This window comes from Onychostruthus taczanowskii, unplaced genomic scaffold (assembly GCF_017590055.1).
Source record: "Onychostruthus taczanowskii isolate IOZ18803 unplaced genomic scaffold, ASM1759005v1 scaffold17, whole genome shotgun sequence".
Taxonomy (NCBI): Eukaryota; Metazoa; Chordata; class Aves; order Passeriformes; family Passeridae; genus Onychostruthus; species Onychostruthus taczanowskii.
Genome location: NW_024498906.1, coordinates 1,185,023 through 1,211,230, shown reverse-complemented (window position 1 = coordinate 1,211,230; position 26,208 = coordinate 1,185,023). Strand labels below are relative to the sequence as shown.

The window sequence follows — 26,208 nt, the reverse complement described above, 5'->3', positions numbered from 1 at the left end:
TTTGAAACAGGGAATAGTTTCATTCCATATCTGTGTGCATTCCTCCATGCCTCTATAGGACCTGGACATCCTGCTGTTCTTCATTGTAGATTGAAAACACATTTTTAGAACTGGACTCCTTCTATGCTGAAGAGCCCATGCAGAATAGGATAAATAGGAATCACCTTAAAAGCACCACTTTCTACTCTGAACAGCTGGGTGCCAGGAATCACTGGCTCAGATAAGGATACAAACACTTAATTGGATGGGTCTTACTCCCCTTGCTGCTTTTGCATTTCCCACACTGAAAGTTACTTCATTTTCTTAAAAAATGTCAGGTGTTTACATTTTTCCTGAAAAGACAGAGTCTGAAATGGAAATAAGAATTTGCATGGGGTTTTAAACAAGAACATGTATTGCATGGGGTTTCTAAAGTTAAAATATGAAAACTTTTTACATTCTTTTTTGTTGGTTTGTTTTTTTCTTCATAACAGAAGCCCTTACAACAACAGATTATTACTCTACCATCACACCAGGTAGGATTTATCTATCACCACTGATAACATTTTTGTGCATCTCAAATTTTAAGTGTGTGTGAATTCAGGAAGTTTGCTCCCAAATGTTTTTTTTGTATGCTTTTTACTTGGTACTGTGGTGTGTCCTTTTAACAGCCTGCCTTACCTCACATTAATGTCCAGTCTGGTAGAAGAACTAATTCTGCAATGCTTGTCTAGGTGGCTGCATATAGAAGAGTTTGGTTATTTTGTAAGTCAAAGCAGTAGGTTACCACAAAACTGTAAGAACCACAATCTCAGGGATGATGTTTGCTTAAAAAGAAATCTTCATGCCTTTTAGCAGATTGAAGCAAACTGAACACAGTCATTGTATTTGACCTCAGGGCAGGCCCAGTAGGACCAGGAATTTTACTTTTTAATTATCCACGTAGAAGCTCAGTAGCCCCATTACAATGGGTTTGCCCTGAGTTAGTGCAAGTGGAAGAAGACCTGGCTTGGAGCCTTAATGGCAAGGGTAGTTTTACTGTATGAACATGACCTGCAGAAACATTGCAGCTGTGTTACCTGATGCTTTCAGGGGACTGGAAGCCCTAGTGATCTTTGATCAGTCTTTTATCCTTCACACTGCTAATGTATTTTTGTGCATTTTGGTGGCATGCAGAGGTCTTTAGACTAGGGGGCACACAAATGGGTGCCCTGTATGGAAAAAGGAGCTGATGTTAATTTCCTGTGGCATTTTCGGATTTTGTTTGGATTTTTATAAGGTTCTCTATGTAGTAAATAATTTTGACAATTTATTGTTATATTGACATTTGATTATTGTTTATCAGTTATTTATGAGCATTTTATTTTTTTTAAGGATTGTTTAAAAAAAGCAGTATACAAGGTTTGTAACTATTTCACTGCCAACAAAAGGGAAGGCAAATTTAGTGTCATAGAATTGTTAAGGTTGGAAAATAATTCTAAAATAATCAAGTCCAAGCATCAAATTTGATTCTAAACTGCTGTCTGATTTTTTTCTTTCTAATAATTTGAATATTCCCACCAGTTTACAGTCTGTAACCTCTGGTGGCTTATTTATTGATGGTGAAAAAATTAATAAAGCAGCCAACTTTTACAGTCAAACGTTTGCACCACGGGGAAGGTAAAAAAAATTCCCTTCCACTTGGTACTAGCTAATGATAACAGCAGAAAAAATAGAATTTGGTTTTTTTCTGTTAATGGAGTCCAATCCATCTGCTTAAGTAAGGCAGGTTGTTTTCATGAACAAGTGTAGGAGTTTTGTCTTGGATGCAAATATCTTTCCAGTGCTTTATTTTGAAATTATACAACAGAACCGTCTGTTTACAATACCCTAATTTAGGATCAGTGTTATTTCTCAGCAGTGTAGGTCATATTAAAAATATGAAAAATATGGAGCAGCCAAAAGCTTGCTGTAACTAAATGAGGCATGTTTTACTAGATAAGAGTGTACATGGTTGCTGTCATCATAGCTTGAATTCCATCAGGTAGAACAGTTTTAGCTTCATGCTATCATATGGAGCCATTGTAGGATCCTCAGAAGCAGATAGTATGCTGCCTAGTGATTGAATTCTGTGATAATTAAAGAGCTTATTAATTATATGCTGGTTTCTGTTTATATTTAAATTTTAAAAAAGTAAAATTAAAATTGCGACCCCTTGCATGTAAGTCTTCTGACATAACTGTTATAAAAAATTATTCAACATTAATTAATCAAAGGCAGCATATTTCTGAATATTAAGTCTTGGAAAATGTCATGGTAAGTGCTGTAGGGAGGTGAAAGCTGGTTTCTGTTTGTATTTAAATTAAAAAAAAAAAAATTAAAATTGCGACCCCTTGCATGTAAGTCTTCTGACATAACTGTTATAAAAAATTATTCAACATTAATTAATCAAAGGCAGCATATTTCTGAATATTAAGTCTTGGAAAATAACATGGTAAGACCTGTAAGGAGGTGAAGCCTAGACAATATGTCAAATACTTCCAGAAGATATATCTCAAACACTGGAATGATTGTAAATATGTGTGATTATATTGGATTTAGGATTAACTTTTTTAATCAGTAGTTGTTTGGTTTTTTTCCCCAACAAATCTATAGCAGGAGAAACCATTGTATGCAACATAACACGTGCCTGTAATTATTCAGGTTAGTGGTTTTCTTTTCCCTTTTTTTACATAAAATATTATCCAACTATTTTATATTCTGAGTAATGAAGAAATGTTTAGTTGCCATGTAAAAGCTAGTTCTGAAATAAATTTCCTTTTAGAGAGATTTTGATTTTATATTAATTCAAAAAATATTAAAGGTGGGGAGGTTAAGAAGTGTTTAGACTCTTGTATTTTTGATATTTGGTTTCTCATCAAAGGAACACAATTGCAGATAAAAATTGTGAAAAAAAACCCCTAAGAAACAAGTAAGCTAAGGAGTTCTATTTATAGTAATGTGAAGTGCAATTTTTCTGGTTTGGGAAAAGATTAGCTGGAAGGAATTTAGGGACGGCCATCAAAATTAAATATATAGAAGATAATTAAGCTATTAGACCAGTTCATTTGTTGAAAGAGGCGAAAGATGGAAGAACAATTGCAAAAATAGATAAGCTAGTGCAATTGTTCTTATTTCCCTTGTATCAAAACACAAGACAGTAAGTTTTGCAATTCTCAAGAAATGTTACATTCTGTGTTCCTAACTTCTTTACTTTTGGTTTTAGTGTTCTACGTGGGCAAGGTAAAACTTCGGGCGAGGGAAGAAAGTAATGCATCACTAAATGTAGAAATAGTAAGTATTCTTTCTTTTAAAACTCTGTTTTAAGGAAGGTTGAAGTGGATTTGTTTGTCTACACTTAAAAGAAGTAACATGATTCTTACTGTGTTTGCAGTACATGATACTATTTGCAGTGAATGGAGCAGCTCTGTTTTAAACAGCTGCTTTGCTTCCTGCAGTAAAGACGTGCATTCTCTACATAGCCACTGAAAGGAGGGGAAGCCCTGGGTAATCTCAAGAATTTACATTTAGGCACGCAGGATCTTCCTTTGGAGATTAATTTAGGCACTTGCCTTTGGAAGATGGGCATCACTAGATGGCAACTATTTGGGCATAATTAAAGTTGGATTATATGCTGGAATAATTCTTGTTGAGATTCTCATAAGTAGTTCTATGGCTTTTTGTGCATTTTTTCGATTATGCTTTTGCATGATCATTCTGTTTTTTGGCTTGTGGTTACTGAGTTATTAATTTTGCAATAGGCTTATGTGACATGAGCGTGTCCATTTATACAACACAAGAGAGGTTTAAGAGGAGAGTGTCATGCATGGCAAGGACCATATAGATGACCCAGTATCAAGGTAATACTATGAGGATGAGAATGTTCAGTTGTTACAGATGGAAGCTGAAGGGAGGAAAAAAGAACCTTGTGTCTTTATCCTACACATCCCTGTCAGCCCTCAGCGTGACATTTCACATGCCAGTCCCTGAAAGCATGAGAGTAGTCAGCATTGTAACCACAGAGAAGAGCCCTGAACATGGAGCATCAGGTTTGGGCAGGGATATGCCCCTGGCAAAAGCCACCTCTAAATTCTGTTGTGTTTCAGTGGTGATAATGCCTGCTAAAACTGTCCTAGCATGGTAACATTACACCTACAGCTTCTGGTAAAAGTGGTTTCCATCTCTTGAAACTCTTGCTTTTTAGAAGAATATTTCTTAGGGGAAGTCAATGCCACATATATTAGATGATGTTTTTCCTCATGGGCCTTGCTGTTTGCACAAAATGTAAAAATAACCAGTAATACTGGTAACCAGAAGAGCATAAGAATAGATATATAGAAAGGGCTCTTAGATAAATCTCAGTGTATCCCCAGACCCTAATACTGGATCATACTTATTTAACTCAGTTCTATCATGTCTTTCACTACAGTTCTTGACTTCTCACTTCCAGTATTCTGTCATCTATTATTTATGTCATTTATGGAGCTCGTCCCATTGCTCCCACTTAGAGTTAAAAAACCTACTTAGAGTTAAGTTTATGGAGTTCCTTCCATAAATTGTGACAACAATGTCATGGTAAATACTTGTTGCTGTGTATTCATGAGAAAACATGCTTCTTATCTTAGTAATTTCAGCTTATTAAAATGTGTGAAATGAACAATTTTCTTTTAAGGCTAAAAATTACTGGTTGTACTTAGTTGTGGGATCTTTTTTCCTTACAGATTAATAACATAACCACCCACAATCAAGTCAAAAAATTAATTGAAATTCCAGCACATACCCCACAAGAACTGAGGTAAGTAATTCTGAATAAGAATTTAAATCTTTTTTGTATTTGAAAAAGATGAAGTGAGACCTTCCATGTGTTGAGTGGACTTTGTGTTATTCCTGCACATTAAAAATTTCACAAGTTCTAAGTTCTTGCTCTTCAACATAAACTTCATACTGGTTAGAATACTCTTAATTAGTTTATGTACCACTGGAGTTTCTTTTAAAAAATGGTACAACAAATATTTGTTATAATTTAAGCATTCAGTTTATCTGGTAGGAAATCATGAAGAGAACCTTCCTAGCTGCATGTTCTTTAATAAATATTCTTGAAGTCATATCTATGGTTTATTTTGGCTTCATTTTTTCTTTCCTAGTCTTTTTAAGGGGAGGTTTGCATGAGTGAATATTTCCCAAACCTTCCCTGAAAATTAAAAATATGTGGTTGGCCTTGTAAGTCTTGTTTGTAGAAGAAATCCAAATTTCTTACTCATTCTATTTCTGTGGCTTTGAGTATAAATTTAGAGTTCTATTCCAAGTAATGCTTGACAAAAGGCAACATTAAGATTTATCTACTGCTCTTTTAAATAACATTTACAATGTGTTGATGTTCTAATGTGATGATAGAGGTTTAAATTTAGTTTGTGGAGAGACTAATAAAAGTCAGCTCTTCAAATGTTTAATGCTGGTGGTTTTGCAGTATTACAACTGGTCTAACTTTAACAAATCATTGATTAACTGGAAAAATATTTTTTCTCTGTAATTGTTTTTTTAAATTAAATTGTTGTCATTGTTTTTAGAAACATAACTAAAACTCCTCCATAACAGTAATACTTTATTTTAAAGCATTTCAGAGTTCAACAAAACCTTGCAAGCAGTAAGTGAGGTAAGATTACTGATTGTTGTTACTCTCTGGAAAACTTTTTTCCAACTTACTTCTGATAAAGCATCACTCCTGATTTCTCTTTATAAACCTTTTTTTTTTTTTTCTGTTTTCATTTGTCATTACAGTCCTCTGTTATGGAATGCAGTGCAGAAAACCAGAGGTTTGTTTGTAAATTTTTAAAGAAAAAAATATTTAAAAGCTCATATATTGTCTTGTGATATGTGAAGCATGCATGGCTCTTTAGCAGAAGAAAAAGACAAACTCTCTAGGAAGTTCAGAAGTTCAAGAAACAGGCTAGAGAAATATGTATAGGTTAACAAAGAAATTCTCATTTCTGAATATTGTCCTGGCATTAGTGATTTTGAAAAAACCTTTTAGAGTTTATTGGTTTTGTTTAACCCAGATGTATTGCTTCTCATTACTCTTCTGCTGAAGCCCAGGCTTCCCTGCCAGATTTCTTCTGCATCTTGGTATTACCTGAGTCATGTAACTAGGAGCATCAGAATTCCAGAACTTGTGAATGCAATGCAATCTTTATGAGGGATTTGCTTGAGACATCCCAAGCTGTTCTTCAGCTTGGGAAACCAACTGTCCTTGGGGTAGGGGGAGCCTGAGGAAGTAAACAGTTCAGAGTCTGGAAACCATGGATGATCAGAATGGCAAAGCTGCTCCAGAGAGGTGATCCTGGAAACCCTAAAAAGTAGATGATATCTCAGTTTAATTGCTACTCACGATTTAATTGTCCTTTAAAATGACCAGCTTGGAAACTCTGTATTCTAAAATAAAATGAAACTTCATTTCCCCAAATACTTGAATCTGGACTTTATCTTCCTGGATTAGGATGAAAGAAAAGTCCAAAACACTCAAATAAAATAGAAAGTGGTCAGATCACCCCTTCATGTCATATACTGGCAGTTGCCAGAGTAATCTTTTAATTCTTATGAGCTGGAAAGAAACCTTTTCATTCATCTCTATGTTTGCATTTGCTGAATATGAAAAATTTCCTGGAGGTTCCCTAATTTAGGCAGGGCTCCAAGTCCTCAAACTACAGTCGTAAAGATGGAGTTACATGATGGAATGGGTCACTGAAGTTTTCTGTAAAGTCGAGAGAGAATGCTGGCTTCCTCTGGTGGTGGAGGTTTCATAAACACTGGCATATTTACACTAACAGCAGAGATTACTTTATTATCCTTACAAAATTATCAATTCTTTAATGGCCAGCATTGATCAGGGAGGACCTCATTTAAGAATTGACATAGTAGAGAGAAGGGACAATAAGTGCCACAAACTGATGTATTATGCTTTTAATCAGCCTGGCATAGTGGTTTATGTGCACTAAAAATATGCCCAAATCTGACGGAGCCTAGAAATAATGTGCTTTTACACTTAGCATTTGTACTAATGTGCTTTAATTTAGCATTTGATGTTATTTCCATGTGTTAGAAATATGAGGCAGCGCTGTTTCTTGAGTCTTAAGCTTTTTTCTTCTCTTTTAGTACACACTGCAATTTCATAATGAAGCTGGCTGAGAGAGAGAATATAAGTAGTTTAACACAGAAAGCAAAAATAAGTCAACTTGGTAAGTTATGCTTTGAACACAGTCTCATCACAATTTTATGTAAAGATTTGTGGTCTTCAAGTAGCTAAAAAGACAAGATAGTTACTGTTAAATCCAAATATTTTTTGTTTTGGGCGATATAAGTACATAAAAATGCAGCCTTCTGATTTTTGGGGGTGTATGCGAAATAAATTTTTGAAACATTTCAGTATAAAATTGCCAGCTACTTTAAAAGAGCATACTTTGAATGGATTAGGTATAAAATAAGATGAGAACATAAATGTCTTGCTGAAATGACAATCTCAATTGAAAAGAGTGTTAAGTAGCCAACCTTTCTTAGTGATATTGTGACAGGATGGAGTACTGGCTCATACCATTTGTCTCTGTTTCAAAAGCTGTTATGTTGCATTTTGGTTTGTTTAAAATTAAAAAAAAAAAAGAAAAAGAGAAATCTGAGCTTGTCAGGCATTGAACAAAAATCTGGCGTACGGCAATATTCTGACTGATCAAGAGGTTCATTTGTTTGGCAAAACTAATTAGAGAAGAAGCTTCAAAATAAATTATGCAGTATATAGTGTTGTTTAAAGACATAATGCACATGGTTAAATATTCTACATAGTGGTATTAGCAGTTGTTATGCTTAAGGATAATGCTTCTTTATCATCTCAGATCAGTGCTGCTGTTCATCACTGAAGTACTGTTCCTTGACTGCTGAAGAATTACGAATGTAGTAAGTATAAATACCAAATTTGACTTGCTTATTTCCTAAATTTCCTAATACATGGCTAGAGTCAACTTCCATGCTTCAGTGTAATAGCCAGAAAGGCCTCCACAAGAAAAAGCATTTTCCAATGTAGCTCCCTCCTCTTTCTTCCCTCTTTCCCTTCCCTCCCTTCTTATCCCTTTTTCTCATTTTTTTCTGTGATGAATCTAGTTTTGTGTTCAACAGCAGCTCACCCTCAGAGCAGGCAGCAAAGGCAGTAGTAGTATTTGTTTATGGACTTGCTAGTTAACAACTACAGCAAAAGAGAATGTAAGAACATTCTAAATATTAGAGCATGAAACATCCAATCTGATTGATTTTAAAACATACATTATTATTAGTATGTCCATATAATTTATATATATATACTCCTCTATTGTAACTTGTTTTCTTTAAAATAGAAAAAATGTTAAACATAACCTGGATTTTTGTACCTTTTTTTCTTTTACAGTACTATACAAGTGCCACCTCATTTTATATGGGTTCCTTCCCCTCGTTCTCCTTCTCTCCCTAAAAAGACTTCCCTCAAATCTAATTCTTTTATTCCCCCCACTGTACTTTCTGCTAAACAAAGCCCCACAATTAGACCATTGATCCCACCATTCACAGAAATTTATGTTTCTGGAGCTCTTTCCACATCTCCCCTTACAAGCCCTTTCTCTGAAAACTCTATGCCTTCCACCAGTGTTACGACTACACGCTCCTCTTCTGAGTCTCTTGCTCAACCTACCATGCCAACTTTTGCTTCCGTAACTTCCAATAAATCCATCACTGTTCCCATACCTGCAACAAAATCTGTCACGAATGCTGCTTTCTCAATCAAATCTGATGCTGTGCACCTTAACAAGACTGTTACAATACTTTCTCCTTCTGTAGAATACACTAAACATTCTTCACTTTCTTCTTCTGAACCTCACAAACTTCCAATTGTAAATAGCCCCTTTGAGGCTATCACCAAATCTGTTGCACAAATTCCCCCTGCTTCAAGCCAACCTATATCTGGTCCCAAAAATGTCAGTACAGTACCTATTGTTCCCCTTACTCCTTTCACAATATCTTTGACCCCTACTGCTAGTCCTGTCAACCATTCTGTCTCAGTTTCTCGTCCTCATTCTACTGCTGATGGCCATGAGACCCCAGGTAAATATGAAAAGTACATAATTATTTTTGTTTGAATGCCATATACTGGATTTGCTTTTAAACTTCATTAAACAGTGTTATATATATGAAACATGACCTTATAATTATTGTGAATTACTTTGGATGGGAGTGTTGATCTGGTGGAAGGTAAGAAGGCTCTACAGAGAGGTCTGGACAGGCTGGATTGATGGGCTGAGCCCAACTGTATGAAAGGCTCAACAATGTCAAATGTTGGGTCCTGAACTTGTGTCACAGCAACCCTGGGGAATAGTCCAGGCTTGGGGAGTAGTGTCTGAAAGCTGCCCAAAGGAAAAAGACCTGGGGGTGCTGGCTGACAGTGGCTGAACACGAGCCAGAGTGTGCCCAGGTGGCTGAGAAGGCCAATGGCATCCTGGTCTGTATCAGCAATAGTGTGGCCAGCAGGACCAGGGCAGGGTTTGTCCTCTGTACTCAGCGCTGGTGAGGCCACACCTCACACCTCTTGTCCATTTCTAGACCCCTCACTACAAGAAGGACGTTGAGGTGCTGGAGTGAGTCCAGAGAAGGGCAACAGAGCTGGGAAAGGGTCTGGAGGAGTCTCAGGATTGACCTTATCACTCTGTGCAACTCCCTGAAAGGAGATTGTAGCTAGGTGGGGGTCAGCATCTTCTCCCAGGCAACCAGTGACAGGATACAAGTAAATGGCCACAAGCTGTGCCAGGGGGGTTGTTGGACATCAGGAAGAATTTCTTCTCTGGAAGGGCTGTTAAGAATTGCAATGGGCTGCCCAGGGATGTGGTGGAGTCACCATCTCTGGAGATGTTCAGGAAACAACAGGACATGGAACTCAGTGCTGTGGTCTAGTTTGCAAGGTGATGTTTAGTCAAAGGCTGGACTTCATCTTAGAGGTATTTTCCAACCTAAATGGTTCTGTGATTCTATTTTGTGTGAAAACTCTGAGACAACTTTCACTTTATGTGCATGTATTTTAAAATACACTCTAATGCCTTTGGGCGTGGTGGGTGATACCTCACCCTACACCATTGTTTGTAACTGTCATAGGTAGGGACAGTGCTCAATTCCCATGAGAACAAGTGGCTTTTGGACTGAAAAAATTAAGTCAGAGAACAAGGTAGATTTTTTTTTTTAAACTAACCTAATATTTAAAATACTGCACAGTAATGCCGGATCATCCTTAAAATACTGTCATTGACTGGAAACATTCTTAGTGGCTGTGTATTTTCTTATGAAAATTCTACACAAGCTTCTTTTCAAATTTATGACACTATCTTAATTTTACTCTACATTCAGGCGTTCAGTGGCTAAAAATTCAAAATAATAGGTTATTTAATATATTAAATATATTAATTAAATTTAATATATTAAATATATATTAATGTCTGATGTGAGGTACTTTGAAATCAATAAACCATGAAATTGATGTTGGCAGTTTGAAACCTTGCTTTATGTTTTCATGAGATTTAAATTACCACTGTCTGCAAAGTAGCTGATAGGGAGAAATTACATGACTTGTTGAGAACCCTTACGAGTAGCGATACAATTTTTTAATCAAGAGAACTGTTTAATTTTTCTGCTTCTCCTAGCTTGCATCATTTTATGAACACATCGTTTAACTTTTCATTTGTCACAGGAAAAACCCTTTCAGCTACCACAAATATAACTTCTGTACACACCACAATTAGTATCGCCACAGCTGAGCAAATCGTGTCCAAAATAGAAAATGATTTAGCAGCTGGAAAAATAGAGCCAAAAGATGTAGAAAGGATGGTTAGTGAGGTGAGCACTATCCTCACTGCTTCTGAGCCATTACCACCACGAATTTCTAACAGGTAGGTCATTTTGGCAATAAATTACAGGAGTGTTGTATTTATTGTCTTGACAAATTGCCTTCAGCAAGTTTCACTTTTTCATAATCATAATTCAGAAGAATATTTCTTGTTCTTTTACGTAGTTATTCAAAATGGAAGGACTATCATTCTAATGTTACCAGCTCTACTATAATATAATGCCACAGAAAATAGTGGGGATATTTCTATTGACACCATAATAAGTGATCATTTTGCATTACACTCAGATTATTGCTCCATAACAGTAACTTGCTTGAGAATTTTGGATGTATGTGCTTGGTAATACTAAGTATACTTTTTCTTAACAGAATTATAAAGCTGGTGGACTATATTGGCTTAAAACTAAACTTATCAACATCATCTGCTGAATTTGTCTCCCCTTCCTTGGCTCTGGCAGTTGTCAAAACCAACAGAATCCGCTCCAACGAAATGTCCTTTGCTGTCCAGGACTCAACTGATCTCCAGGTTACAAAATACTTACAATACCTACAAATTGTCAAACATTTATTTTAAAGTGTTTATAGTTTTATATTTATAGGAATATGTGTTTGTTTATTGTCAGTGTCGGGATCTTTAGTTCATGTTAGTTTCAGACTGTTTTTTAAGCCCTTCACAGTTTTTCCTTTAATTTTCAACTGTGTAAATAGGTGTAAAAGAGAGCTGACTTAGCAGAAACTGGCAGAACTAATAAGCTGTTGGACAGGGTACAGCTAGAACACCAGAATGGACAAAGTGCTTGGCAGAATAACTTTGCCTCAAGCCCCCTGAATCATTTATTCAACGACCATGAGAGTGCTGACATTTGTCAAGGAGTGTTGCCAGACAGCTTCATCTGTTAGAAGGAAATAATTGTAGAGGGTTCCAGAAAAGAACTATTATGTATGTTGCTTGGATAATGATGCTCAGAACATTTGTCACGAATGGCATCTCACCAAGAAAGAAGTGCTTAGAAAGTTTGGTTGGATCCCCTTTATCTCATTCAAAACCTCCCTCCTGACAGAGAAAATAATGGACAATACCAGCCTTGGAGGCTTAAGCAAGGAGAGATGGAAAGTTTTGGACCAGTTTTGACACATTCTGCCTCCTCAGAGAAGAAAATAGCTTAATGTATCGTAAGCCATATGTAGTACTGGAACTTTTCTGTGTTACTGAAAATTATATAAATGTTTAACATTTGAGTTCCTTTCTATTTCTTAGCAATATATAGTGCATGAATGTGAGATGACTAGGAGATGCTAGTGCTGACATACAGATACTTACTAAGGAATGATTTTTTATTTCATGTCATTGGCAATGAAACACTGAAAATTTTCAATAAATATCATCTAATTCAAACTAGAGCAACAGGAGAGCTTTTGTGGAATTGATTCAGGATTTCTTTGGTGGCTGTCTAAACCAATGATCTCCAAACTGGGGTTTGAGTACACCAGGGTGTGCACACAACAGTCCAGTGCAGTGTAGGAAAATGTTATTTATATTTATAATAAATAAAAAATACATTTTAAAAAGTAATTTTAATCTCCTTAATTTAAAAAAATTATAACTTGCATAATATATTAGTGAACTAATTGATACATGTAACTTATGGGTAGGTGTATACTGGGGTTCATGCTCAAAAACTTTTAGGGGAGGCATGATCAAAAACATTTGGAGTGCGCTGGTCTAAACAGATGAGTTAAATCACGTTGTTAGGGCACTCTGGGGTGTTCACATTGTTACTCTTATTACAGCCATTCTTTCAATACTCAGATAATTTCTTTCTGAAGTACTACTAATGTTTCACATCTCCCAGGAACTCTGAGGTGATGATATTTGTATGTAAAGGACTAATGTACGACAGGAATGTTGAGAGATTCTGTACTAAACAAAGCTCCCTGGACTGTAAGCACAGCAAATAAAATGTGCAGCACATAAAATGGGTGAAAGTTCAGATCTCTTTTTGTACAGTATAAGATCACTAAACTCTTGAGGTACCTGAATTGTAGCTTATCCAGTTTACTTTTGTAATTTTTGCCAGATGATCAAAAAGTTAGTGTTTATGTTCTTATCTAAGAACATAAACTTAACCTCCTGAACAAAAAAAGGAATTGACAAATAATGGCTATTTTAGCTTTTTCTGAATTCTGACATACTCCCTACAGAGTATAAAAATTCTTTGCAGGCTTTCATGCTGTTGATCTCCCTACACAGTTACAGCTACACAGAATTACCTGTGTTTTTGCTCCTCACCTTTTCCAAATCAATACAAAACACACAGTGGTGTGTTATGTCCCTGTAGGGAAATGGCTAAAGCCAGATTATTTTCCATTATTTTCCACTGGTCAGATTATAGCCAGTGGTAGGCAGACCTGAAATGGGATGCATCCTTTTCAGTCCTGTAAGTGCTATTTATGCATTGGAGTGGGAGAGGAATGAGAGCAGCCGTGGGTTTGTGACAGTAATTAATGAGGTATTTATTTTGAAATTTTAAACTGAAAATAAGTAATAATTTATTTATTTGGAGACTGAAACAAAGCATAATCCTCGTATTTATTTTTCAGATCTCTCTAGGAGTTCAGCCAATTCAGAATTTAAATAATCTTGGATCAATTACACTTCCTTCATTGTTGCTGAAAAATTTACGCACTGAAGAGTTGGACTTGGCTTCTAGAATTATATTCAACTTCTTTAAAAAGACCACTGTATTCCAGGTATTTTTTGGCCCACTGTTCTTAAGGATTAAATTCAAGTTTAGAGAAAAATATGAATAGATTTTTTTCCCCACAAAACACATTTTAAAACTTCTGACTTAAAAATAATTACTTTTGTCCAGTGCTTTCTCCACATAGTAAATGAGCTTGTGGGTGCTGTACTCTAGTATTGTTTCCTTTAAGATTTTAAAATCTGGAGCTTTTTTTGTCATTCCAGGATCTGTCCTTGAAGAATGCATCTTTAATCAGCAGTGTTATATCATCAAGTGTTGCTAACCTCACAATTAGTAACTTAACAGCAAATGTTACTGTCATTTTGCAGAATATCAAGCCTAATCAGGTAAAATTTACATTTTGGCAGACTTAAAGTACAGTTTTGTCGTTTCCACTGAAGTTGTTGTAGTGGAAACATTTTACTAAGAATACAGGTCAGCTTGTTCTGCTTTACTAGTGTGGACATTTCATCTCCACCCAGACATTAAAAATCACTCCTGTTTGCTTATTTGCCGCTGGTATAAATTTTGGTTCTCAAGTAGTGTAAAGTAATTTTGCTCTATTCCAAATTCATCCAGCTTTTATCTTTCTTACTTACTCTTCTGTTTTATTCTACAAAGAATAAAAGCTCTTAGAGGGAATACTGACACTATGGGTTGCTATGGCAGATGCTGCAGTCATGACATTTGTGGGTGTTGCATGGCCAGAAAAGAAATAAGTCTTTTTTCTTAGGGGAACTGAAACACAGGATTGTGTCATCTGGAAGTATTAGGAGTCTTGCACACCATCTCTTTCTGAAAGGAGCATCAAGGATTAAAGTCTTCTATCTCATATCTTAAGAAAGTTTTAAATATTCAATTATTATAAACTGAAAAATGTGAGGATTCCACTAATGCATCTGGAGCTTTTTTCAGGAGTTGGCTTAGTGGTGTCTTTACTTGTTTTGACATAATAAGTTTTGAGATATAACTGTAGAAGTATTAGTTTTTATAGCAATATAGTGTATTGCTGCTGGTATGTACAGAATTTGCATGTGTGTGAGGAAATCTGTGTGTGTTTAACATCGTGATGGTAGGAAGTGACCAGATATTTGCAAATGAAAAGGTTTTTCCTTTTCTGTGTGGTCGTGACTTCAAAAGTTACAAAGTCCAGAAGGAGGAAAAATCCCAAGAATTTGTATGGTATGGGAAGACATTGAAAGAGCATTCAAAAGGTTCTACTAGGAACAGAATCTTGCATAAGCAAAAGTGCTAGCTCCTGTCTGGTGACTTCAAATCTGTTCAGCATGTTTTTACGTGTAATTTGCAATATTAATCCTTAAATGCACCTAAATTGATCTTGTGTTCACATAGAATAGGCATATTTGCTGTATACAGTGTTTGTTCTTCCCTGAATTTTGTAGATCATTCATAAATCATTTGATCCTAAACTCACAGTTTAGTAACGTGGTGGGTTTTTTTTGTTTTTACTCCTAAACAGGATAATTCGACAGTTAGATGTGTTTTTTGGGACTTTAATAAAAATGGTAAGTACTTGAGATCACCCAAGATGCTATGCTGTTTTAGCTATGTTAATTCATGTTAATATAAATGAAGCCTTTTATGAATAACAAAGCTGCTTTTTTTAACAGGTGGACATGGAGGCTGGTCATATGAAGGCTGCACAGTCAAAGAAAGTAGAGTAAATGAAACTGTCTGTTCATGCAACCATCTCACAAGTTTTGCAGTTTTGATGGTAATTATTTTCAAAATTATGCAATCTTGCCCTTGTTCAAGAACGTATTTAACCTTGAGTTGTCTTAAGCAAGTCAAGACCCAATAAGCCCATACAACCTAATAAATAATACTCAGGTTCTATTCACTTTAGTGTTAGTACAGATAGCCATACAGTTAGGCACACGTTTAAACTCCTTGTTGAATGGGAGTCCATGGGTTCCACTGGAGGAAAAAAGATTCTTTAAGTGCTGCAGCTTTTGCATTGAGGCAGCTGTTTATACTCTAAATAAAATTTAGGAAATAAAATTTAAAACAGGTTTTTAATCAAATGGGGTTTCACAATTAGGGTCAGAGAATTATAAAATAATATCTCAAGCTGGACGGGAAGGGACCCAAAGGATCATGGAGTCCCTGCTCTTTACAAGACTAGATTGGCTTTTTTTTTCATCTAACCTTTTTTAAGAGCCATGATGAAAGGAATTGAGTCTTTTTTTTTTTTTTTTTTAAGAGGCACTAAAAAAAGAAATTAGTTTTTTTTTTTTTTTTTTTTTTTTTTTTTTTGTAAATGTAGAGAGAAAGGTGTGTTTTGATTTTTTGAATTTTTCTTTCTATTTTCCCATTAATAAACCTGTTCTCTGAAAATAACTTCTGTTTCTTTTTTAGGACTTGTATGGAAATACTCCCTTGAATCCCACACAAGAATTGGTACTGACTTTTATATCGTATATAGGCTGTGGTCTCTCTGCAATTTTTCTTTCTGTTACTCTTGTGACCTACATAGCCTTTGAGTAAGTACCCATTCAGCTGAGCTCCCATTATTCTTGAGTTGTGATTGATTGTAGTCTTCACTGAGAAATCCTTTTCAATAGTTATGGATTCTGTCCCCACAAATAATGCACAGATTTGGCCAGTCCACCAGGAAGATGCTGATTCAGTTTTCAGAAATGTTAGTCTTACGAACAAGTGAATTACCATTAATCTCTAGGCAGTAAGAAGTGAAGAAGTAGCACTCTGAAGTATTTTATAATGGATTATCATAATAGAAGTATGAAGGAATATATTTAAGATACAACATACAAAAAGCAGTACAGAATTTTAGCATTTTTAAAAGCATTTGTGTTCTTTCTTTATTCTCTCATTATTCTAAGACTGGGACTTGTCTCTATCAAGGCTTTAGATGCCCAGTCAAAAAATCTTGATCTAGTTTAGCAATAAAGAACAGACACCTTCTGGTTTGGGTAGCAATGTAACAAGAAGTCAAACATACAATGGAAAAAAAATAACCATGGTGCTAAACACTTTGACTCCAAGATTATTTGTATTTATGTAACCTTTTCTAGAAAACTTTATATCATACAGATCATTAATTTGGAAGTATGTTGTAAATTGTTCTTTCCGTGTAGAAATGCAACACATGAAGCATTGTATATGAATGAAAATGTAATTTTTTTTTCCTTGTCATTTGTGAATGCCAAGGACTGCAAGAGAGGAAGTAAGCCAGGGATCCATGGACAGCTGATGTCATCTCATGAATTTTCTTTTTTTTTTTTTTTTTAGGAAAATCCGGAGAGACTACCCTTCCAAAATACTTATTCAGCTGTGTGCTGCATTACTTCTACTCAACTTAGTTTTTCTCCTTGACTCATGGATTGCTCTGTATGATACACGAGGCCTATGCATTGCAGTTGCAGTATTTCTTCACTATTTCCTCTTGGTTTCCTTTACCTGGATGGGCCTGGAAGCTTTCCACATGTATCTGGCCCTTGTGAAAGTCTTTAACACCTATGTACGGAAATACATTCTTAAATTTTGTGTTGTTGGTTGGGGTATGTATTTTTTTTTCCCTTTTTATGCTAAATAGATAATTCCTCTTATCAAGTATTTCAGTGAATGTGATACAGGTTAGAAATTAAAATTAGGCAATCATTAAATGTTATGATATATGTTCCACCTTTCTGAGGCATGGAGTCCCCCCAGCTGCAGAACTGAAGTTTCTGCAATGCAGAGTGATAATGAATTTTCCTTGTGCTAGTACAATAGAACCAATTTTGAATGTGGATGTTTCCATTATTCTGAAAATAAATGCCAATAAGTATATATTCCATTTCTGGAATAGCACTGTTGCTAACAAAAAGCAGCAAAACCTGATCTGACTGGATAGAGGATGAAGACATTCTGGGCCGGAGTTTTATCTCCTGTTTGTTCCTTAAAAATATGTAAGAAAGAAAATTGGTTATCCTGTAAGAGATAGTCTGAATCAATTTGAAGAATGATGGTATTTGTTGGTTTATTCAGAAAGTTTAGGAACTGGCTGTGAAGGACTCCTCTTGTTTATTTGCCAGTTGTGCTCCTGAGCAGTTTGAATGCTGCAATTTTTCAGACAGCTACTAGTCAGCAGAATTCAACAGCCAGATTTCAGAAACAATATGTAGATTTTGCAGCAAAATATAATAATTTCAAGCTCTCATAATACTGTCTCTGTTAGGATTCTTATGTATGTGTTTTCTCATAATCTCTTAGGGTTACCAGCAGTAGTTGTGTCCATCGTGTTGGCAGTATCACCAGATAATTATGGACTTATAACCACTGGAAAGGTTTCCATAAATGGACCTGATGAATTGTGAGTTAAAGGGAGGTGCTTTGGGGGACGTGAGGGTGGGGGGGTGGAGGGAGGACCTACAAATTGCTTTTCCTTAGAGTAAAGAGGGGGAAGGCAACAAAGCCATAGTAGTGCTTTGAAATGTATAACTCTACAGTACTTCATGTGTTTTAGGGTTGTTGCCTTTATGAAGGTTCATATCCTGTGGTCAAAAAAGATACTTTTTTTGTAAAAGGCAAAAATGGTTTGCATGCAAGTCTCACATTTATTTCACTTAGTTTCTATTTCTGATAATGGTTGACAGACTGTTCTTCTGTTCTAGCTGCTGGATCAAAAATAGAATTGTCTTCTATATTACTGCTGTGGGATACTTCTGCCTGATATTCCTGATCAATATCAGCATGTTCATTGTTGTGCTGATCCAGCTGTGTCGTATCAAAAAGAGGAAACAACTCGGTGCTCAAAGGAAAACCAGTATCCAAGATCTTAGGAGCGTTGCTGGCCTCACATTCTTGTTGGGAATTACTTGGGGGTTTGCTTTCTTCACAGTGAATGAAGTATTTACTTACCTCTTTACCATTTTCAACACTTTGCAAGGTAAGTTTGTCCTCTGTGTAAGGGCTCCCTGTCTATAATATAACCAACCAAACATTTTGAAACATCATTTTCTTGATTCAGCAATAAAAATTTAAATTTGATATGTGCATTAGCATGTTAATTATTTTAGACATGAGATGATACTGCTTTATAGTAACTTTAAATTGCAGTTTTGTTATGATAAGGTACCAAAAAACTAGATACTATTTATACAGGTATGGTATATTTATAAATATTTTTATTTTAAAAGTGTATACAAACCAGATATCCCTGGAAATTACTGTGTTTCCACTAATAAACAGATGTGTTTTGAATACCTGGTTACTTTAAGTGTTCACATTATAATGCAATTAGTGTAGTGAAAACAGTATAATTTCTTCAGTTCCCCTAAGGCTTCTGGGGGAGGTTTGACATTCAGCAAAGGGTCATTGAGACAGGCAAGGCTGAAACATCTAAAAGTTATTGACCCAACTGTTAAGTATGGCCTATAAAGTACTTAAGAATATATGAGAAGTAGATATGAAAACATAAAGTTTTGCAAAGGCCAGGGTGCTACTAGACGTATCCAAAAGCAGAGCTGCTGCATAGACTTTTATATAAACAGGAGGTATTGTAGCTGTCCCCAGTGTCCTAAATATACCTGAATTGCCCTTCTGAAGTTTGGATCCAAACTTCTGCTTAAATGGCACTTGGATGACTGACTGGATGGCTTCCCAGAGAGACTAAGGCAGTGAAAGTTTCTGTTCCAATGTATACACCTTTCCCCTATTTGCTGTGTTGACTTATTATTATTTACTATTCATTCTAAACCTAATACAACTGTTTCCCATTTCAGATTGGAAACTGTGCAAAGATTCAGTGCCCCCTTCCCTTAAATGGGGGCAATTGTCATGAACTTCTAGCAGGGAAAGTTGGATGCCACCCTGTGTCAGTTAGTAGTTAGTAGTGAATGAGGAATAGACAAAGAGACTTTAATGAGGCACTGGTAGGAGATGGGATGAGCACCATCCCTTCTAACGAACATTTGAAATTGTGGTAAAGGGGGTACCATTTATTATTATTTTAGATATGAGTTATTTTCTTTGGATGAGTGCTCCAAATTTTGTAGCATTGCTGGTAACAAGTTAGCTGCTAATAAAAGATGTAACAGGATGTGCTAAAAAGGCTTAATAGTCTGATAGTGTGGTATACACCCTCTCTTTGACATTGCTTTGAATTCTTTTCCAAAAGCATTAAGTAAATTTCAAGATCAGCAGAATTTTTCCCTTTTGATTTGATAAAAGGAAACTTTATGTACCTCGTGTATTTGGTTGTATTTGTTGGTTTTTGTTTTGTGTGTATGATTCCTCTAATCTATGTAAGGAAAAAGTGCTCTGCAGCATTCAGAGTTTTTCAGCAAAGAAAGGTGTCATTACTTTTTAGTAGAAATTTAAAAGAAATGAAAGAAAATCAAAACACTGTTCATTACGAAGTAGTAAAAGTGAATTTTGCAACAATATTTAATGTTATTGCTTTGCAGGGTTCTTCATTTTCATCTTCTATTGTGTAACAAAGGAGAATGTCCGTAAACAGTGGAGAAGATATCTTTGTTGTGGGAAATTCAGGCTGGCTGAAAACTCTGGTAAATATTAAATTTTTTTTAACTTCTGGATTCTTATATTTAGTGTTAAGTTCCTGGCATTTGTAATAATTACCAAAACCAGAAAAACAAAAAAAAATTCCAAAAAACCCAGTTGATCATGTTGCTGCAGTTGCAGTTATAATTTATTATCCAAGATACAGTAAACCTCCAAAATTGTACTCTTTAAAGGTGGTAGCCGATGCAGCGCTTGCATGTCTACATGCTGTTGCCTTAAGCTGCTAACTGCTAAGAGATGACCTCTTCCACTGCAGGGTAAAGGCATGTCTTTGCAGAAGACTTTTGGTCAGTTAGAAACGGTAAGATTTATTCCAGCTTGTGGGTCAGCCATAGTTTTACCAGTTATTTCCACAAAAAGAAAGTGAAGCATGGTTCATACCAAAAAAGACATTAATTACTTTATGTTATTTTGTTACTAAGTAGTTTTCCTCTTGTAAGGGCATGTATTTTTATACACTTTCACTTAGAGACTCAACTGCACTTCAGTTATTTTTTGGATCTAGTCTGCAGTTGTAAAACTATGACAGTTGCCTGCTTGCATTTTAAAAAGGGACAAGGGAAAAGGAGCTAAATTTAAATAATTTTAAACATCAAGACTCATTAAATTCTTACAATATAATTCTGTCTAGAATACCGCAAGTGTGTAAAGCCTTGGTTTTATATCAATTCATTTGCACTATTAACTATATTTTTATGTAGTGCTTGTGTGAGTTGTATTATTTCCTGTTTTAGACTGGAGTAGAACTGCTACAAATGGTTTAAAGAAGCAGACTGTAAATCAAGGAGTATCCAGTTCTTCCAACTCCCTGCAATCAAACAGTAACTCCACTAACTCTACAACACTGCTAATGAATAATGATTATTCAGTCCATGCAAATGGAAATGGTAAGTATAATGCAAAATAGTATTTCTTCAGAAGTAAAATTCTCCATCCTTCCTGTTCTAACACAGTATTGTACTCGGCACTGCTGCCCTCTGCTCCTCCTGAGCAGCTGAAGTAGCACTGTGCTCAATTTCACTTGCAATTTGCTGTGGCTTATTTGTCTGTTGAGAAAGCTAGATATGAATCACTATTGAAAGTACTTATTAAAAACTGACCCTTTTTGAGTGAATATAATCTAGTTCTTCACACTCTTGTAGGGCACATGTCATGGTGCTGATTAGTAATTAGTATTACTAATTAATAAAAAATTATTAAATTGATTTACTAATCAATTTTTCAAACAGAAAAATAACTTACAAATCTGTAATGTATAAAATCCTAAGTCAAGCAAAACTCAGAAGACGTTACTCCTGTGTGCCTGAGGTATTTTTCCCAACTGATCAAGGGTTGAGGCTAAGAAGTCATGTCATCAACTAGAATGTTTATTATGAATTTGTTGAACATGCTTGGAAAGGCTGTGTTGTCCTCATTTCTTGGCCTATGCTGTCAGCAGACAACACATAATGAACAAGATTATATCAGCAGATAACCTCTCAGATGTACAGAGTAAAAGCTATGGAATTCATATGTGGCTTAGAGATTACTGTTCCTTTGAGTGTACTAACTGCATATTGCAGAGCAATCACAACACTTCAGGAGATTGCATTTGGAGATGCCCTGTACAGCTTTCTAAATTGAGGTTGTTGGTTTTTTTTTTCCTTCACATTCCTTTGTAAAATCTCCCTGTTTGGATACCACATAATGCAATGATTAACATACTTTTTATCTAACAGATCAGTTGAGAACCAGAATCCAGTGACACTCACTATTAGACACAAAGTAAGGCAATATTTTTAGGTAGAAGTATTTCCTTTCAAAGAGAGAAATTTTCAGGTGCAAAAGCCTGCATGTCTGTAGGGTTCTTTTGTCCCTGATATGTTAATTGCTCTGATGAAAGAAGCCATCTCTCCCTGCAACATCTGACCTGCTTATACCAAGCTACAAAAGCATTTTGGCTGCTTTTCTCAACAGAAAGAAAGAGCAGAAATGTTCTATTGAACTTGTTTGTTGTAGCAACTGAATGAATGAGCCTGTTGCAGGTCTCTGGAAAAAGTTTTGTTCTTTTGGGTATTTTGGAATGAGAAACGAAATTGATGATCTAAACCATTGAGTGATGCCAATTCTGTTGGCTGTGCTCCAATTCTGTCCTACTATATTCACATAATCAGACCTTTCCAGTGTGTCTGTGTGTCCTGTGCTAAAAGCTTCTTAGACACAAGCAGCTGAAAGAACTTTGATAAAACCTTGTTCCTGTACACTTACAAACATGGATGTCTCTGGTGACCCACCTAATTTCCTATTTTATTGTCTATTTCAAGTGCTGTGACCTCGTACCACATTCTCCATTCATATCAAGAGGGTTGTAGGATAACTTGCCTGCATAGCTTGACTAAATCATTCTTCTGGGTCCTTAGGACTTCTGTAAGAAGAGGCTAAACCTGTGCTTGGATAGCTTCCAACAAAGCTCTTGGAGGCAATTCTTACACCTAGTCTTCCAAACATGGGGCAATTGTATCTCAGAAAAGCTGGGCTAATGCCTCCAAAAGTTATTAGACTGCTGTTAGGAACTTGGGACCTTCTAATTTGCTGCACCTGATTGCTCTCTCAAAGCTGGAGCTTGAAAATAACATTGCAACACTTCATTTTAAAAAGTGACCTCCAAAACCAAAGACACTCAAGAAATTAAGACCTATGTCATAAATACACTGAGCTGTAAACACTTGATGGTTTTAGCCTCACTGCTTCTACTGAAATGCTATTCCAGATTCAGGACTGAATGACTTACTGTGGTAAGTTTGGGATGTCTGTATAGCCTGTGACTTTGCTTTCCTACTGGACTTCATCTTTTCATGGCATTCTAATATTTCTTTATTTTCAGTTTTTCTCTTTCAAATTTGCATGTTTCAGAAACTACAATTAGGTATCACATGACTGAACCTGCAGATTTCCTCACTGAGGAACCTTTTTGAATTTGTTCAGAGAAAAGCCTTATTTTCTTCTCAGCTTTTGCCCTAACATTAGGGCACTGCTATTCTGAACACTCCTAAGATAAAACAGTGTTAGGCAGGCAGGGGGTTAAACAACAATATCAGTGTTGGAAAGTATGGTTATTTTCTCTCATCAACCTTTTTCTTATTTGAATTAATGAACAAAGCTCTTCTGCTCACGTTTAAGTGCTTGATGGCTGCTTAAATTAATAAGTGACTTTTTAAAAAGTCTAAACTGAAGTGTTTGCACAAGTACTTAGAATAAAAAAAACCCAAATTCTCATTAATAATATTTAGAACATGATGCATAGGGCAGGAGATTTAACCAGTGAACTAAAAATTTCTGGAGCATTTCATAAAAAGGCTTCAGTCAGCAATGGTATTAGATGTGTTCATTGTGGATTCACCTAAATGTGTAAGATTCTCTGTAGTCTAAGTATGGTTTTAACCCATGATCAAACCTAGGCCTTGTTCTGATTGTCCTTCAGACGTAAATGCTGTCAGTTGAATTCCTTGTACTCACTCTTCTTTCAGATGCATGGCATACTTGAGACACCTTTAAAACTTAATTCAATAAAGCAAATCATTAAAATGAGGAGTATTTTGTATCTTATCTGGTAATACTTATTCCAAGTCAAGTCTATATTTTGAGAATTGTGACCTTCATTGCTTAAAATATGGAATCCTTGTGCATAAATATATTAACATCGCTCAAATATCAGGATTTCACACAGGAAAAGACATTTATACAAAACATTTACCAAAAATACACATTTTAAAATTGTTGCAGGTATAAAATGAGAGTGTATGAACTCCCTATAGTGACTAAAAAAGTATGGGAGGCTTGATTCTGAACCTTTCTGATAGGGAATGCACTTTTTTGTTTCAACAGGCCATCTTTCCAGTGAGAAGAATGGTGTTTGTTTCAGTGTACAGAATGGTGATGTGTGTCTCCATGACTTTTCAGGCAAACAACTTGTGTTCCAAGACAAGGATGATACTGGCAGCCAAAAAAGCCAAATCTCACTCAGAAGGACTTCAAAGAGAGGAAGCCTAAGTTCTATGGAGAAAATGTGATTTCCTTTTAAACAGCACATTGTTTTACAGTGTGAAGTAGAGTTTTACTTTAGCAGTTTTACATAATGTGAGCAGACCAAGAACTGGTTTTATTTAATATATGGTACTGGAACTTCAAGGCAGCCATGCAATGGATTGACAAGGACAATTACTAAAAAAATAAAAAAAAGAAAAAAAAAGAAAAGGAACCTACTATTTTGACAAGGTCTTGGATGTCAGATTACAGCTGGCACACTTCCGTTTTGTTTTTTCATCAGAATGGGGTTTTTTGAGGGGTTTTTTAACATTTAAACAAAAGTTTTATTTAGACTTTTTTCATTGCAATTAAGTTTATCTGGGTATAATGCTTAGTAGTACTGTATAAATGTAGAAAGTTACAACTTGTGCATATAAACAATGTTAACTTTAAAAATGTTAGCTACACTGTCTTCAACCTTTTGTATCTTTTTGTAGGAAACTCTTCGGTAATGTACATAAGCAGAAAATATCAACCTTTAAGCATCTCAATGGTACTTTTATATTTATTTCTTGTAATATAAATTTAAATATACCTATGTATAGAAAAATAATTGGTATTTTGTTTGTAACTTTTATTGTGAGTTTGCATTTTTCTTTTTAGTTAATGATCTTTAACACAGAATGCTACAAAACTTGTCCAGTAAGTGGATCACTTACAGTGGTTTGAATATACTCACTAGATGCAGAACTGTAAATAACAAACACAATCGGCTTTGAAGGCCGATTGAAGCCTTTAGCTACCTTCTAGTACACCATAGAGGGATAGAAATTGGGTGTAATTCAAGTAGAATGCCATGAATGGAGTATTAAATAAAGTAGTCAGTAAGTTATTAAATACAACTAAGTTGTGTTGGTGGCTTGAGTGAAGTCATCAGTTTTTGCCATTGATTTCACCAGGGTCAGTATTTATATTGAGTGGTGAGACACTGCCATTTTTCATTTGCAATGATGGAAGAAGAGAAGTTTGGAGGGGTGGGGAGGCAAGTTGAAGAAAAAATAGAAATAATAAATGACAGCTGCTATATTTAGTAGCTGAGAATTTTTTTGTTTCATTGCATGGCTGTTTTTTAAGGGGCAGCTCTTGAGCTATTCTAATGAGTATTTCTGCTTGTGCTTTGGCTTGTGGTTGGCAAACCAAATACTGAGGCGCTAGCTCAGTAATTCCTGAAGCAAAATTTCATTCCTCTTGTGACATTTACTGGAAAAAAATTGATTTGGGCTCTTTGTGTAAAACAGCTGAAAGTCCATGCAACATTGAGAAGATTCCTCCTGAACAGAAATTGGCCTAAGCCCTGGTCTTGCCTCTTCTTCCTCATACACACGTGCAGCTATGGCCACTGCTTTTTCAATTTGCATTCTTGGGCAAAAGTTGTATGCTCCCAAAGCAAGCTAGGACAAACTGGTGCCAGACTGCAGAGTACCAGGCCCTGTAAAGAGGGCTGCATGAAGCAGGTGCATGCTGATGGGGAGCAAGGGCTTTGCTTTCCTGGTGGGGAGGGCTCAGTTGGGTGCCCTGCAAACACTCTCCTCAACAAAAAGCATGAATTACAGGCCTCTTATCCAGGGCTCTGTTTGAGTTAGCAATTGAACCTCTTCAGTGCTCAAACCCCATTGTTCTATGGGCATCACAGGTTCTTTCAGTTACTTACATCCAAAATTACTCTGACTATGCTTTTTAAGGTGAGAATGTAGAGTATTTGTTGTGTTTATCCACAGGGTTTTAGCTGCATGTTGGTAAAAGCCCATCCTGGAATGCTAGTAGCTGGAATACATTTCTGTGAATGCTTTAACTATTTAGCTAATTGCCTTTGCAGTGTTTCTTGTAAATTTATTTAATGTCCTTATATTTATATTTTCAACTGTAAAAAAAGTAATAAATTTGCAGCAACTACAACACAAAATATATGAACTTTGTCTTTTAGATACATGTGTCACTAATACTGGGCTGCGT

At 35.7% G+C, this 26,208-nt stretch overlaps 1 protein-coding gene across 2 annotated transcripts in view; it reads left to right on the top strand.

Annotated features, from left to right (window-relative positions):
- The window catches only part of ADGRG2 (adhesion G protein-coupled receptor G2), a 58,387-nt gene extending 33,290 nt beyond the window's left edge, over window positions 1–25,097 (top strand). The window contains exons 7-28 of one of the 2 annotated variants that reach the window (XM_041399995.1): window positions 474–515; window positions 2,614–2,661; window positions 3,224–3,291; window positions 4,719–4,792; window positions 5,611–5,650; window positions 5,776–5,810; window positions 7,147–7,229; window positions 7,878–7,938; window positions 8,423–9,111; window positions 10,742–10,940; window positions 11,267–11,423; window positions 13,499–13,648; window positions 13,866–13,988; window positions 15,122–15,167; window positions 15,273–15,376; window positions 16,021–16,145; window positions 16,915–17,183; window positions 17,878–17,977; window positions 18,279–18,553; window positions 20,073–20,174; window positions 20,925–21,077; window positions 24,130–25,097. In XM_041399995.1, coding sequence (XP_041255929.1) covers window positions 474–515; window positions 2,614–2,661; window positions 3,224–3,291; window positions 4,719–4,792; window positions 5,611–5,650; window positions 5,776–5,810; window positions 7,147–7,229; window positions 7,878–7,938; window positions 8,423–9,111; window positions 10,742–10,940; window positions 11,267–11,423; window positions 13,499–13,648; window positions 13,866–13,988; window positions 15,122–15,167; window positions 15,273–15,376; window positions 16,021–16,145; window positions 16,915–17,183; window positions 17,878–17,977; window positions 18,279–18,553; window positions 20,073–20,174; window positions 20,925–21,077; window positions 24,130–24,239 — 3,053 coding nt within the window. In that variant the 3' untranslated portion in view covers window positions 24,240–25,097. Of the gene's footprint in view, window positions 1–473; window positions 516–2,613; window positions 2,662–3,223; window positions 3,292–4,718; window positions 4,793–5,610; window positions 5,651–5,775; window positions 5,811–7,146; window positions 7,230–7,877; window positions 7,939–8,422; window positions 9,112–10,741; window positions 10,941–11,266; window positions 11,424–13,498; window positions 13,649–13,865; window positions 13,989–15,121; window positions 15,168–15,272; window positions 15,377–16,020; window positions 16,146–16,914; window positions 17,184–17,877; window positions 17,978–18,278; window positions 18,554–20,072; window positions 20,175–20,924; window positions 21,078–24,054 lie in introns of both variants that reach the window. The other variant, XM_041399994.1, reaches the window with a different exon arrangement.
- Window positions 25,098–26,208: the final 1,111 nt, after the last annotated feature.